Source organism: Sardina pilchardus, chromosome 4, assembly GCF_963854185.1.
Source record: "Sardina pilchardus chromosome 4, fSarPil1.1, whole genome shotgun sequence".
Lineage (NCBI taxonomy): Eukaryota > Metazoa > Chordata > Actinopteri > Clupeiformes > Clupeidae > Sardina > Sardina pilchardus.
Window position 1 is genome coordinate 9,636,148 of NC_084997.1, and position 16,279 is coordinate 9,652,426.

At 46.3% G+C, this 16,279-nt stretch overlaps 1 protein-coding gene across 4 annotated transcripts in view; it reads right to left on the minus strand.

The window, feature by feature from the left end:
- fmnl2a (formin-like 2a) overlaps positions 1 to 16,279 on the minus strand; it is a 61,488-nt gene that overhangs the window by 39,672 nt on the left and 5,537 nt on the right. For all 4 annotated transcript variants that reach the window (XM_062534040.1, XM_062534043.1, XM_062534041.1 and 1 more), the window contains exon 2: positions 483 to 566. In XM_062534040.1, the coding sequence (XP_062390024.1) occupies positions 483 to 566 (84 nt within the window). The remainder of the gene's footprint in view (positions 1 to 482; positions 567 to 16,279) is intronic.

The following is a 16,279-nucleotide window of genomic DNA, read 5'->3' on the forward strand; positions in this document are numbered from 1 at the left end:
AAGCAATACTTAGTCAGTTTAGGCCATGTTTTTGTGCTTGGTAGTAAGATCTGTCTTTTGGTAGAACACCAAAACATAATTCTCATTCTCATTCAATTTACAATGATAAAACGGACTCACATGAAACAAGCAGAGTTATGCGGGGCCAGCAGGGACTACATCAGATAAGCCATAACAAACTAAGATACAGTACATTCCTGCTATGCTGTGGCTAACTATGACAAACTGGCTAATTAACTTTTCTGGCTAGTTGAGAAAGCTACGCTTGGACAAGACCACTGTGATGAAGGCCAGAGTGATTATAAAGAAACACACAGCTGACTACAAGTGTCTCCTTCTTCCCATTTCTATTCATTAGGCTAATATCAAAAAATGTTCAGCAGACAAGTGGGTGAGTCCAACAATGTTGTCATGACTGTGGTGGGCTCGTCCAGATCCGACATCACCTCCTTTGTTGTCTGGAGAGAACAAATGCCACTCACTTGATCACAGATCAGTTCCCATTTCTTCTCGTTGTCGTACTGCCGCAGGAGCCGGGCTTTGTCTGGTGGGAGGTTCATAGAATTCTGCGAGGGGAAGAGATGAAAGCCTCAGATTAGCAGATGAAGTGCAGCTGTCAGCAGAACCACACACAACACAAAAGACCCAAACTTGCAACCCTGCGCTGAGCCGAAAAATATTACATCACTCAACAGACATTTACATATTGGCTTACATCAGTCCAATCACATTCATGAGATATCAAAGCTCGTGGTGTGTGATTCATTATGGATAAGGGAGCAAAAGGAGCTACAGTGTGATAGTTTGAGAGAATATTGAAGCAGCAGAGTGGCACGAGGCATGAGGACGAGGAGAGGAGACGAAAGAAGAGAGAGTTTGCGGAGTTTCCTAATGAAGGCTTATCCTCTCTGGTAACTTCGGGACTGCTGAGATCCATCTCTCTCACAACGAGCCCTGACCCCTCCGTAATGAGCAATATGGAGTGTGTTCACTCAGCGCTGCATGTGTGTGTGTGTGCGTGTGTGTGCACAGTCTGCGCACGTGTGTGTGTGTGTGTGTGCGTGCGCTTAATGAGCAGTATGGAGTGTGTTCACTCAGCGCTGCTGTAATCCTGCAGCCGTCCTCCTCAGTCGGGCCATGCCTGCGCGTGCGTGCGTGTGTGCGTGGGCGTGCGTCGCCCGCCGCTGTCTGTGTCAGAGAGGCTCGCAGCCTTCGAGCGCAAGGACACACAACATCGCCCAACACCAACAGAGACTGGGAAGTGCGTGTTTACTTCCTATCGTACGGGTAAAAATAGGCTCAGGATAAGTCCCTGAATGGATTTCAGATGACTGCATTTTCTCACATGATTCTTAAACGGGCTCGCTCCCCCTCTGCACGGCGCAGCTTCAATGAAAGAATCTGTGCTAAAGTGGCAGTTTGATGTCAGCTATTTGCAGCCGGCAAGTTACTGTATTTGCTCTGATGCAAGTTTCAAAAACCAGATCTGGACACCAATAATGTCGGAATTCACTGCTTTAATTAACATAAACATCCTGGAACACAGCTTCTTGTTATCCGCCATCAAAAGGCGGACTTTTCTCTCACTCCACTTTATTGATCCCATATGGTAATGCCGAGCCTTGAAATATAAGGCTGCTTTGTTACAGAGACTCTGAGGCCAGTTCAGCGCTAATGCATGAAGCCTATCTGGCCATATGTTGGTTAAACTTGAACATGTGAAGAAACAAGGCCTGCTTCCTCTCTCCCCATTACACAGCCCTCACTCCCTCGCTTTTCCCCCTGTTTGCCCTACTTTTTCCACATCTGCTGAGTGCAGCTCCCCCCAAAAAGGACTCCAGTTGTCTCGCTTTGGCCCCTAAAGCCTTTCTAGTGTACCCCACCCTTCTGTGCATTACCAGGAGAGAGAGAAAGAGAGAGAGAGAGAGAGAGAGAGAGAGAAAAGATTGAAACAATTAGAGCTTAATCGCACCACCCACCCAAACACAAGCAGCTTGCAAACCCCTGACATACACACAAACACAGCAAAACTAGTGATAGCTGACGCTCCACAAGCCGCGAGTGCAAGAAAACCACACTGCTGATGTGGTGAGAATGTTTTTTTTTCCCCTCCTCTCCGCTTAAGGAAAGAAAACACGGGGCCCAAAGAGCCGCTCCGCTTCGGCGCACTGTCTCATTTATCAATGTGATTTCAGTCACAAGACTTTTCCTTTGCCGAGTTTTCCAACGTGTGTCTCAATGAGCGAGCGGTGCTGCAGGGGGAGATGAGAACATCCTGCCATGTCGTTTTTTCCAGACGTTGTGCCTGTGCCACCACTGGGCATTAGAGAGATTGAGCTGTCGGGAGAGACTGGCTGGGTGTATTAGCATACAGTGGGGCTGTGAGGACTGAGGAGCTAGACCAGGGGAACAAAATCACTTTGGGCAATTTATCGCCACAATGGACTGGTAACACAGTCAACAATTTCTCAGGGGATGGAAAAAAAAAATTCCAACTTGAAATATTCATCTGACTTTTTAATAGAGTGGACTTTAAAAGGTTAAACAAACAAAAGGAGACAGGCTTTCGAGGTCACACCATGAGTGCTTTTGCCTGTTCCTAGGAGACACAACAAGCTCGTCTTAAAAACAAAACAAATTTGAAACCAAAATGGTGTTGCGTCTATCTCGCCTCTGACGCCTGCACTCGGGAACAGAGGGTCTTGTGAACGGCAGTAATGTGAATCACTGTCAGGTAATCTGACTCACAGTCAGGGTGCCATGGAAACCAAGGGGGGGAATGCTCAGAATGACATTCTGTGTTTGCTGAGAGGCCATGCCTGTAGGATGTCTGGTGGCTGGGTGTGTGTGTGGGGGGGGCACTGGGTGAACAGACCACCACAGCTGATTCAGCAGGCAAGAATCCTTATGGACACACATGATCTGCAGAGGCTGGCCCTCTCCCCTCACGCTCCGCCAGGGAGAGGAAATGACATTAGCATGGAGATGCACCAGCTGCAGGCTCCGGAGGAGATGGAGTCCTGGAGAGATCCATTAGCCTGCACTATCTCTTGCTCTTCTCTTAAAAGGTCACAAACACACAGAGGGAAGGGAGGCCCTCCACTGCACCTAGCAAACTCAGACTCAGATAACAGCACAGCCACTGTCAATCAAATGATGAACATGACGCTGTGAATCAGCCCAGTTCATTTACTGGATGTCACAGTTGAAATACCAGTAAGAGAGGAAAAGGATTAATGAACAGAGGTCCTATTAATTTACAACATTATGTTGGGAGTGGAGCTGAAATGTCGATGTGCTGTTGTATCACCTCTAGGGAACCTGTCCTGGGCAATGAGCTGCCCTCAGCTGGCCAGACTGGGCACTCATGGCTGGTGATCTTCCAACGCAAGCAGAGGTCACTTACATCATCCACCACACCTCCCCCAGCAAAATGAGTCCTGACAGGCACTTAATAACAGGCAGCTACCAGGTTTTCACTTCGACTCACTTATGTGGAGAAGGAGAAGCTGTTTATACAGAGAGGAGAGGAAAAGAGCACTTTCCATTTCACATTCTTCACCCAAAATAATCAAACCAACACTGGGAATGAGAAGGAGTATGACCACAAGTCAAACGATAGCAGGTGAATGAAATATTTGCTCATCTGTTAAGCTACTGTGTCTACGTATCACAGACTGCAGGAATTCACTGATATCCGCAAGTATGAACAAGCCTTATCAAATATCTGAAAGAAAATAGCTGCATTAGCCTACAAGTACTTTCTGTATCGATTTCTCCTGCGATCAGGGATGGACAAAAATACATCAAAATGTATTTTAAAATAAAACCCTAATTTTAAGTATATAAAAATAAACTACAAAATACAGTAGCCAGTAGCCACGTCATGTATCAAAGTAAAATGTTTCAAACTTATGGCACACTGACATATAATACAGAGAATGATCGGACTATATTGACGCCAATGGGCATGGGTGCTTTTTTACTCTCAGGTAAAAAATGTGCTTTGCGTAAAGGTCACACGTCAGACAAAAGTTTATGTTCTCATCTGGCGGCCTCCACTTGAAGTGCTGTGAGATATGAGGGACTGGTCCAAAAGGTACTTGTGTGCTGTCTCAATCCTTTTTCCACTCTATACAATCTCTTTTTTTTTTTTCAAGAATGGAAAATTCTGCCTGAATGAGGTCTCTATAAGTCAGGCAAGGCACTTTTCTTTTGAACTCTTGGCTATAAGTTGAGTGTCTGTTGGATATATGGTGGCCCCCTCCCAAGTGCAGTACAAAATTCAAGATGCAGGCGAGCAGTTTGGTCAAACAGTCATTTGTGAGTGTTTTGTGGCGGTCAGACTTCAATCAAACAAGCCGCCCAGAAATAGGCCCTCCATTGACTAACGACATCATTAACGTTAAACAAACTGTAGCGTTATTGATTTAAAGTCAGAGTGCCATACAAAATGCAGACACCAGGGAGATAGAGAGGAAGACAGAGAGGGAGTGTGAGCGAGCGAGCGAGAGAGAGAGAGAGAGAGAGAGAGAGAGAGAGAGAGAGAGAGAGAGAGAGAGAGACTCGTTGGCCAGTTATTACATGAGTCACCAGCAGCAGGCTTTAAGCCCGACACCCACCTCTTCCCCGGAGGTCCATGGCAAAATGAAATAGCCAGTGGGGAAAAAAAGAAAACAAGCACTGCCACTGCCACATTGACTTTTTTCATTGGTGTAGTATTGAATGCATGATTTACACTATGATTAAGCCGTCCTCCTGAGGCTAGGGCTATGACTACACACACATTCTGGTGCTTGGTGGAGTTTAATCATTTTGCACAGGCCTCATTTGTTCAGCTGCAGTATTTTTGGATCTTGAGACCTTCCCACCGGTCAGGTTTGTCCAGTCACGTAATGTATAATGTTTTATGAAGTTCCGTCAAGGAGCACATGATCTAGGAGCAAACCAAAAACAAGACCCATAGATCATTAAGATGGTAGACTTTGGGGAGTGAATCCAAAGTTCAAAACAGGTGGGCAAACCATTAACATGTTCTGTCAACGTTGTTGTCAATGTTATTTTAGTGTTGATAAGTGGCTACAGGAGCCATCCTATGAAGCCTGTAGCTAGGCAGTAATGCCACAAGGCTACTAGAGAGAGGAGGGGAAACTCAAAAGAAAGGAAAGCCTGAATAGTTCTCTCAGCCTTGTAGAGGAGACACCCCTGATTCTGTCCGGCAGACAAAGATGCTCTTAGCTCCTATCTGACCCCAAGACTACGGCTAGAGAACTTTCCACTGTGTTAATCCAAATCCACACAGGGACTGGAACGGGGACCAATGATGATTCAGGCCCTGCCTTCCAGAATATCAGTTTCGGTAGATGGATGAAAATTTCAATCAGATAGACAACACAGGGGTTGTTTGGATGAAAAGGATGGAAAAAAAATACTGTGTGACTAATAGATCCTTGACAAAAAAGACGAAAAAAGAAGCTAAGCTCTATCAGACTAGCCATAGATTTACAATCATTTTGTGTGTAACTGACTCGCTTGAAAAACAAGATGAGAAAGCTGTGTGTCTGCCGTGCCCTACCCACCCTCAGATCTGCCTCGACTGATGCGGCCCTGGAGAGTCTGGCAACTGAAGGACAGGGGGGCAAAAAAAACGAGAGGAGAGAGTGCTAAGAATGCGCCTCTCACCCCTTCACCGCCCCCGCATCTCAGGATCCAGGATCCAGCCCCACTCTTCTCGGCATGTCATCAGGCACAAACCCCAGGAGCCTAATCCCCCCCCCACTCTCCGCTGAGCCCGGCCTTCAGACAGCGGCGGGGCCAGAGCTATCTGGGGCTGCAGGGCCGACTGATGACATGAGGGGATATGAGCCTGGACGAGCGATGGCAGGCTGGGGCTCTTTGCTCAGCTGTTTCAGACGGGGCGTGGAGGACGTGGGACGGCACTAACTCTGCGCTGTGTTCAACCACCACCGCCGCCGCAGCAGCAGCCACCTCCTCCTGCTGCTCCTCGGTGAGGCCGCTTGCCTTTCTCACGTTACAACGTTTCCTCACCATTTCCTGAGCTGGAGCCTCTGTCTGGCTTTCTTTCTTCAGAGCAGGACCAGCCCAGACGATGGCTTTCCCAGCAACTGTAACGTTACAGCAGCAGGCCAGACAGCACGAGAGTGGGAAAATTCCGCAAGTGAGGGGAAGTGACGAAAACTGGTCCACTACGTCCACTAATTACATACCTTTTGTAATGTGAACGCCAATGTATGTCTCCGTTCTCCATGCTATGCATCACTTGTACACTGTGTTTTTGTCATGAGAGTCTGCATTCTAGTCATACTGATAGAGACGCTTACATTTTTAGACCAGACGCAGACGGATACTCCTGTCATGTCACAACTAGGCAGCATAAGTCACAATGATCTTCAGACAGCAGCACTGCCCAAAGTCTCTGTAGACCCCAGCATAACAGATCAGTCTGTCTCTGTGTCAGACACCTCTTTGCTCTGCTGGGCTGCGGCGGGGAGCGGCCTCTCCCTCGTCCCTTGCTTGGCCTTTTTACCCCGCGTTCCCAGCAGGTGCTGCAGGAGCCCGGAATCAGCCCCTCATTAGCGCAGTGTGGCTCCTTAATCCTTTAAATTCTGCAGGGGCACAGGTGTCCCCCGTCTGTCTCCAGATTAGCCATGTAATCCCAGAGACCACCCCCCTCCCCCCTTAACTCTGCCTCCTCCACAAACAGCCACTGCTGAGTTGTGTTTGTGTGTGTGTGTGTGTGGAGGATGTTTGCACAGAATGTGGACTCAGGGCTCTCAAAACTGCGAACACAATACTCAAGCCCCAGCAACTGGACTGGCATGCTGTGAAAGGCCAAACAGAAGCATATTTAAATAGGACTGCACCAGGGTAGAGTGGCTGCCTTTTTACGCCTGGTGACAGACTGGCCATTTAGATGGAATCTGTAGTGACAGGTGCTCACTCACTATAATCTAATGAGTTGTTGACGGTTGGTTATTCTGCGACCCCAAGTTTCAAGGCGACACTGTGACCTCAGAGGACCGACTCCACATCTATTTTGGGTGGACGAACTGAACTTGGTTGCAGCCACAGGTCTGAAGGTCATTTGGATATTAACTGCTTCCCTCATGTTAGTGTAAATCAGATCTAACCCTAACCCTAACTTGTCATGACCAAAATCGAATGACACTTAATGACAGAAGCGTTCAGTCATTAATGTTTATGACACAGACGGTTGATAAAGCGAGACGATTCATAAGAGAGTAATTTCCTGTATCCTGTCCTGTATTAGGAGTCCAGAAGTAGCTAGGTCCTAATTACAAAGTTATTAGTAATTATTTATGCCATGTTTCATTGGCATCACACACAATGACAATAAAATAGTACATAATTATACTATAGAATATTCAAAAATTATATTCATCTTCTCTTATTGCTCATTCAGAGAAAAGTTTATGTTTGACGTAATGGACACGCCTATTTAGGAATCCGGACCGGAACTACGTGCCATTTCATTCTATTGGCAAATCCCTTTATGATTCATTTTGATAACTACACAATCTTTTTTTATGACTGGTTTACGATGTTTATGACACGTGCATGACAGTGTCATGTCATTCTTATGTAGATACCTTCAAGTGAAGCGTAATCCAATTAAATTCAATTAACACTACTCCTCAGACTTCATATCACTAAAGATGGTTAAAAATGTAAAACATAAACACTATCTGAAATTAGAACAAAAAGCTCAACACAGTCTTTTCACGACTAGAGGTTCATGTCTGACTCTGGATCTTAACAGATACACTAATTTAGACTTAGACTAATGCCTCAGTATTACGCAAGCGAGAGTAGAGGTGAGGAGAGGACAGAGTGTACTCTCTGCACTGGGGGGGAATAGAGTGATTAAGAACCATTAGCCTACTTCATCTACTCCTAGGCTATACATTCAAGACATTTTTAGATCATTTAAACTCAAATTATAATCAAGATGAACAGATTTCTTTTACCTAATCATCATCTATGAGTTGCCGGTAGGTAAACCTATCTTTTTAGGCACAAAATATATAGGCTTACCCCTGCACATAGGCTAAATCATATTATGAGTTAAAAAAGATAACCTTGTCTTCCTGAACTAATCTCCAATGCCAAGAAAATTACCACAGATTACAACATTGTTCGCATGGAATAGGAAAGACGAGCTCTGATGAAGTTCAGCAGCCGTAATGCCAACTCCATAATCCTTTTAGACATTGTAATGGTAATCTGATTTGTTCTATTTTTCACATCACCCTCAGTACAGATTGCAGCCTGGCACCATTCAACCCCCACTTCCCGGTCTCCATGTCTCTTGCTGTCTCTTGCTCTCATACACACATAATCACTATTGTACAATGCAATGTGGTCAAGAGTCTGCTCACTATGTGACACCCTCTTAACCTGAAACAGCCTGATTACTCTTGTTGAATTTTTCCACTGAGCTAATATGTCTGTGTGTCCTCTATTGCCTGAGCTACTCCTTTCTTACTAACCTTGACAACTATTCATGCAAAGGAACATTTAATCACATGCTGACTTATAAACAAAAAACCAAGACAGTTAATCAGAGTTCAACATAAGCAACTGCCAACTGCCCAATGGCCTGAGGGAAGTTAAAGTGTGTCAGGCAAGTTCATTGGCCAGTCAGTGGTCCATTTGAACTTTACACTGCACTTTCACTAGAAGGTGACATCATTTATTACCTCTCTGATTACACTCCATTGGCCTACATTAGAGGGGAAAAGATTGGACTATAATTACTATTGCTCTGATCCTTGACAAGGTGCTGTGCTGAGCAAGTATTCGTTAGCCATGCAATAAAAGCTACCATTTGATGCTGTCTCAATGGTCACAGAGGGAAAACACTCAAATTTATCTTGTCAAGGGTGCAATGTAAATTACTTGCAAAAGCCTAAATAACATTTATCTTTTTTCTGTATCTGTGAAAAGGCTAAGACAACAGCATTATTGATCACTAATTCAAGAGACAGAAATCAGAAGCTGGGCTTCCATTCAACTTTTTCATGTACATTTTGACCATTTAAATACTTAAAGGGATATTCCGCCATTTTTGGAAATACGCTCATTTTCCACCTCCCCTCGAGCAAAACAATCGATATTTACCTTGCTCCCGTTCATCCAGCCATTCTGTGAGTCTGGCGATACAACTTTTAGCTTCAGCCTAGCATAAATCATTGAATCGGATTAGACCATTAGCTTCTCGCCTGCTAGCTTCATGTTTAAAAGTGACTAATTGGTAATTTTCCCATTTAAAACGTGTCTCCTCTCAAGTTAGAAAGTGCAATAAGACCAACTGAAAATGAAACCTGGCATTTTTCTAGGCTGATTTGACATGGAACTACACTCTCATCTGGCGTAATAATCAAGGCAACTTGCAAACTACTGGCACTACTACTGCTTGTTGTCTATGGGGACTATTTTCAGATGCTGCGTACGATATCACTGCGCCTATGGTACGTTTGCATGTTGCCTTGATTATTACGCCAGATGAGAGTGTAGTTCCATGTCAAATCAGCCTAGAAAAACGCCAGGTTTCATTTTCAGTTGGTCTTATTGAGAGGACCACTTGAGAGGAGACACGTTTTAAATGGGAAAATTACCAGAAATCTTAGTCACTTTTAAACATGAAGCTAGCAGGCGAGAAGCTAATGGTCTAATCCGATTCAATGATCTATGCTAGGCTGAAGCTAAAAGTTGTATCGCCAGACTCACAGAATGGCTGGATGAACGGGAGCAAGGTAAATATCGATTGTTTTACTCGAGGGGAGGTGGAAAATGAGCGTATTTCCAAAAATGGCGGAATATCCCTTTAATTCTGACTGGAAACACTTGAAATGTGCATTCAATTTGCCAGAGGGGTGTGGATTAAATCTCAATTTGCATACTGTAAAATGCGGTTGAAGTGGATGGAAACAGTTTATTCACATTTTTTACATTTCTACCTGCATATTTCCTTAACCGCTGCCCTGATGACCTTACAATTTGATCCCACAGCTGTTCGGAACCCTCGGAGGAGGTCCATATTTAATCCACATTAGACAGTTGATGGAAACGCCACACAGATATACATCTCCTTAACTGAATTGTAATGAATGCACATAAAATATGTAATTGAGCTGAGTGGAAACCCAGCAAGTGATGTAGGAACTACTTGTGATATCCAGCGACTCCCTGCACTTATCAGAGCAGACAAATTGACGCTGGTGCAACTCCATCTGTCATGGCTGCCAAGTGATGGAGAGCAGCTTCCACACACCCAGTTCAATCAGTCAATGGGGCCTGTGTTGGGCAGGACTAACACCCCAGTCACAATACTTATGGTTAGAAACAGACCTCTGGCATTACTGAAGGCCCTTCTCTGGGAGTCATTAACTTTCTACACTTCCAGGGGCTTCATTGGCTGGGAGAATTCTTGCCTCTTTCTCCAAAGGACCTGGGTGGCAAGCCAGGAGAGAGAGAGGGGAGGGGGTGAGACTTTGCCATCCCCCCTTCCCCGTCTGCCCCCAACACCCCCCACCCCCCCCCCCCCCCCGACCCCAAACCAACAACAACCGCACACATTTGGGTTTCATTTGAAGCCCGTTTGGGACGTGATAATTCGTGTTGGGCTGTTAAAGTGTGCAGTGATGATTTGTAAAAAGAAACGGTGCACTGACAAAACTTTCATTGCTTCATTGACTGCCGCAATGCATAGCCCAAGACACCCCCCAACGCAACTTTTTTAGTGCCCCTGTATATCACAGCCCTAACGGCGCACTAGGATGAAATGCCATAAAGACAGCAGATGCAATATAACTCAAGGCAGAGGGCTGGGAAATAAAGACAAAGAGTATGCTGGTGTTACTGTGGGCATGGGAATTTCATTATTTTTACACAGGGTCCAAACACAGACTCAAGCACAATCGATAAATCACCTGCAATGACAATGCAATAACAGCATTCAAGGCTTTTCGCTATCGTAAGTGCACCAAAATCTCCCCTTCTTCACAAGACAAAGAAGACATGATTCATGGCAGGATTCCACTAACTTTACTTTCTTTTCCAAGGGACAGAAAGGGTACCTATTTCATTCAGGCTCATGCTTTGTTCTGCAGTCGGCAGACCAACCTAAAACATGACCTTACAGTCTTTTCCTGTTTTAACTGTAAATACTGTGGAGAGCAGGCCACAATAGTGTGTGTGTGTTCACACAGTACAGTATCAGATGGATGCCCCTGAGCACATTTTTACAGTAGTGGTCTGAGGAATCGCCACACTATTGGCTGACTTGCATTCGGTGCTGTCAAAACACACAGCTCGGGTGTGGCGTTGGCACCAGCACTAACGGCCTGCTCCGTGCCAACGGCCCGGGGAGCCAGATTACTGATAAAAGGCCCACGACCCATTAACCCTGCAAGGCAGTCGCTCTGATGTGGCTGGCACGGTGCTCAGCGGGGCCATCCAGGAAGCAGGTGGGAGGAGTGCTGTGTGATGGGGGAGGGGGGCGGGGCCAGGCTCTGGTCAGTGAACTGGACCTCATCCACACACCTGCCAATACAATCCAGCTAACCTCAAACCTGAAAAAAACGCATGGTCCCCTTTCTAGAAATTTCTAGAAAGTAGGAATTATAATGCAGACATTCGGGGCTGCACCATAACATGTTTGCTACGATCACAATTGGCAATAAATGACTAAACCACTGGGAATGAGACTTAACGGGCTACAGTATAATGTTAATGTCACTGACCACGCCCAGTTCCAGTAAGGCACAAGATGTCCTGTGTAGGGGGAAATCTAGGCACTGCCGGACAAAAATATTTCCATAACATGATGGTTTCCAATTAAATGAAAGGGTCACTTTCCCTGTGGGATTCCAGCCAACCACACTGCATCATGTATGAAGGGAGGAGCACTTCTAAGCATGTAAAGAACAGATTGTGGCATTGTTGTAGCCTTTGCAGAGCTGTCACTGGGGCCTACATCAAACCGGAGAGCACACTAGAACACACAGGGACCTCCCATGCTCGCTGCAGATGTTGCTTTTGGCAAGAGGGTGCCCAACAAAACCCCTCCTTTTTCAACCCGGCCAGCTTCAAAAGGGAGCACACACATCTCGGGAGACGGCAGCGCGGTTTTGCATTGGTCATGACAGGGAAGAAAAAGAAAACATACACACACACTCACGCACGCGCGCGCACACACACACACACATGCGCGCACATACACACACACACACGTCTTACCCTCGCACGCAGATGCACACTCACACACTCTGACTCGCTGGGCCTTGTCCAAAAAGCCTGAGTGTTCCAGCACCAGGGCAAGCAGTAAGTGCATACACAGACACAATACCCCCACTCCTACCCCCCCACACCCCCTCGCCCCCCACAATGTAAGAGTCCATTAGAGGGGCAGCAGACAGCAGACTCAGTCACTGTCTCGCTATGGAGTGAAGTCAGCAGCCTGACGGGCAAACTGAAAAGAAAAACAGGCTACTAACACATAGGCTACGGATTAACCCATATTAGTGTCTTGACTGCCATTGGTACAGTGAATTAAGTCATTACTTAACACTTTTTTTTGCTGCCAAAACAATCAGCCAACAAAAGTGTTTTTTCCAGCCAGTCTGAGCCCTTAACCCAGGAACTGCTTTGTGTCCTGGCTACCTTAAGGGTGATTCAAATGGTATTAGGTATTAGGACTGTTTTCCTCACCGACATTTCTCATTTCATAAAAACCCAAGATGAAGTAAAGGAGAGATGAGCCCCTGACTGCCCGTCAGAAAGAAGGTGATTTTCAAAAGCCTTTTTGCTTGCATTGAGACCCGTGAAATAAAAAATAATATGACACTTAATAATAATGATACCATACTATTGCAATATTGCAATACTGCAATATTGAATCCTAGTGAAAATTAACCTATAGTTTAATCGCTTTTTTAGGAACATGTCGTTGGTAGTATAAGGTTTGTTGTATTCAAAATGTCAATGGAGCAGCTGGGACGTCTATCCTTTCAATATCACATTAAAAAAACACCCACACTTTTTAAAGCAACAGAGCCATGGCCGCAAGACTCATTCCCCCCCCCCCCCTTCTTAACAGCTGTCACCTTGGCCGGAGCCTTGCACTGAACCTTCCCATCATGCATCTCACTACAATGGGGCAAAGTGCCCAAGAGTGACTCTCCTCCTGAACGGCTAGCCTCTTCTGCCAGTGCTGCTGCTGCTTAAACAGACTGCACACTGACTATGGAGGCATAAAGAAGAGTAGGGCCAGCCAGGCCGTGTGTGACCTCACCCCACACCTGTTCCACACAGCACACCAGGCACAGCGCTGAGGCAGACAATGGAGTCAAGACAGACGCGCAGACACAAACAATGGCTGCTCGTGACATAATATGACACACACACAGTTTGCTGTCTTGGGTGAATATTGACCTCATAAAGTGAGGTCACATCAGCCGCGGCTGAGCATAAGCTACACAGTGGCCTGTAAAATACACAAGGGTGTCTCTATCTTATCTCTATCACCATATTTACTGCTGTTGACAGTGGTATAAACTACAGCGGGATATCTGGATTATTTCAGCTTCGCTTACTGTACGTCCTCTCAAAAAGGCAGGCTGAAGATTGTACAGGGTATGTCAGGTCATTGAGTACAACTGTACAACCTCATCTTCATTTTCACCGTGTGCTGATAATTACTTAATTATTTGGGACCCAGGCTGATTTGGCAAATAAATCAAGGGAGTGGATCCCCTCAGTGAGTATACTGTACAGAGGAGCAGCTGAATCTGACTCCGAGAGTCTCTTGATTCAAAAGTCTTTTGATTCCGACATCAGAGGGTGATTATGCTAACGAGTGATGCAAGGAGACCTGGCGTCTCCGCGCAGCCTCATCCATCAGGGGCCGTGTCAGGGCGTGCATGTGGAGCCCATGCGGTCTTCGAGCAGCAGCGCAGATCAGCTACAAATCAGAGCTGTATCAGTGTCCACCTCCGCCAGGCAGAGCCAGGGCCATAAAAGACAAACACAAGCCACCAGAAAAAAAGTTCCAGCGAGCACCGGAGCGCGCGGCCAAGAGTCTGGTTCCCACACGACAAGGCTGACACGCGGCCAGACGGCCGGCGGGCCTCGAGGCACTGACGCAGAGCCTTAGAAAGAGAGGAGCGGAGGGGGGAGGGGGAAAGAAATCCGCTTTTCATACAGGCAACCACAGCCTGTGCTCCTCCTGACAAGAGCGCTGAGCCCAGAGCGCTGGCGCAGCTCGCCAACAGTCTCGGCCCTTGCAGCTCCGCTCCCCGCCCGCCTAGACTGAGCTGCAGAAAACGCAGCTCTTAACTACGGCTAATTGGCCGGAGAGGCCTCCTGGAGTTTTGGGGGAGTTTGCTGCTGCGTCACCAGTCGCCTTTCAATCAACCCTCTCCAGTAAGACGCCGCTACTACAACCCCCCCCACCCCCAACCGCCCCTCGGCTACGGGAAGCCGCCTCTCGGCTCGGCTCGGCGTGACGGCCCTGGCCCCGGCCAGGGGCAGGGCGCTGGATGCCGGCAGGTCTGGGTTCAGTGCCAGGCTCTTGGGCCGTGCCTGGAATACAGAGCGCCTCTGTTCTCTGGCGCTAGGCGCACGGGACTCCAGCCGTGGCCGAGCCAAACGCTTCGCCCCTGAGAATGGGCATTGTTCACTTGTTTAATGAAGAGTCCGCGTGAAAATGCGAGGAATGCACTGTCTCCTAATCCCATCTTGCTAAGGGGGCTTCCAGATACTTGACTTACTTTCGGTTGAGCATGGCTGGTCCGCTGCTACTTCTGTGGGCACTGTTGCCACCGCGTAACCTTCCGACAGTTCCACGAAGAAGGCAACCCTATCATTAATGGCGTAGTAATTGCAAGATTGCTGTTGCCGTTAATGCCCTACTCTCCTTTAACAATCCTTAAAAGCTGACTAATTACATAAAGAATAACATATAAACCCCCCGAGCTAAAGCATGGCAGGCTGTCTGAGGGTGCCTTCAGAGAAAATGTGCAATAGATAAAAGTTAAGACATTAATGGGTTCCAGCACAGCGTCTCAAAACTCTACCAATAAACTACTGTCACGTTTTAACCCATATAGGGCATGTCAGAACCAGGGGAAAAGTATGTTTTAATTAGCAGTGTTCTGTTTTCTGATTTAAATCATCCTCTATTCTAAAGGGCTCAGTCAAAACAACACATAGCCAATAATCTGGCGATGACAATGGTTTCTCACCTCCAATTAAAACAATACATTTTTACAAATGTGTCAACAAAGCAAAGCACCACACACGACTCTGTAGAGAATAAACAATAGACCGAACTCTGGTGGTATTCCCTCACACCAATGGTGTGTTCCCTTTGCCTCTCTCATCCCTCACACATTAGAGATTGTCTCGAGAGGGACAAAACAGGGTTTATGCTTGAAACAGACCACAATTAACTGCAACAGAGTGAAGCCACAGACACGTAACGTGTGAGCAGTGCCTGTGAGTGACACGTAGCTTATGTACAGTAGCTGTGTGACTGACACAACTGCAGTGACTCACAATGCTACACTGCACACCACTTTGTCACTAACAATTAGCACTCTTCTTCTCCTCAACATTGGCCATTACTGTACGTGAGATCTTACACTTATTGAGAGTAAATTTGTATCGGGTGGGGGGTGGGGCTGGTGGGTGGATGCATGTGGTGGGGGGTCTGTCATGCCTAGATTTCACAAGAACAGGAGATTTATTTAGAACAAAGAGTTCTCAGAAGGGGGAAATAAGTTATGGGGGAAAAAATAGCATGTATCTAAAAGGAAAATCAGCACAAGCATTAATTCAGAGCATCTGGTGAACAAAAGCATGACGGCTTGAGCCAATCCTATCAAGCTGTGGCGGTGGAGGAGTTCTCACTGTGTGGCAAACCTCTTCCAGAAGTCATCTATCCCCTCCAATCATAGGTAGGGAGGGCGTCACGTTACAAATTGAATAACAAAGATTATCAAGCCACCCTTAAATATATATTTTAGAATCATGTTCGAATTAATGCATTTTCCTAATAGCTTCCACAATGCCTTTCAGGACTGTTGCCAAAATACACTCAAAAGATTAAACCATTTTCTGGTTGTGGGAGTGTCTTTTCAAAGTTGAATATAGAAAGGTAACCAAAATATGGCACCCTTGCTAAAGCTTTGATCGTAGACATAAGTCGGCTAATAACATGCTATCCCTATATTTA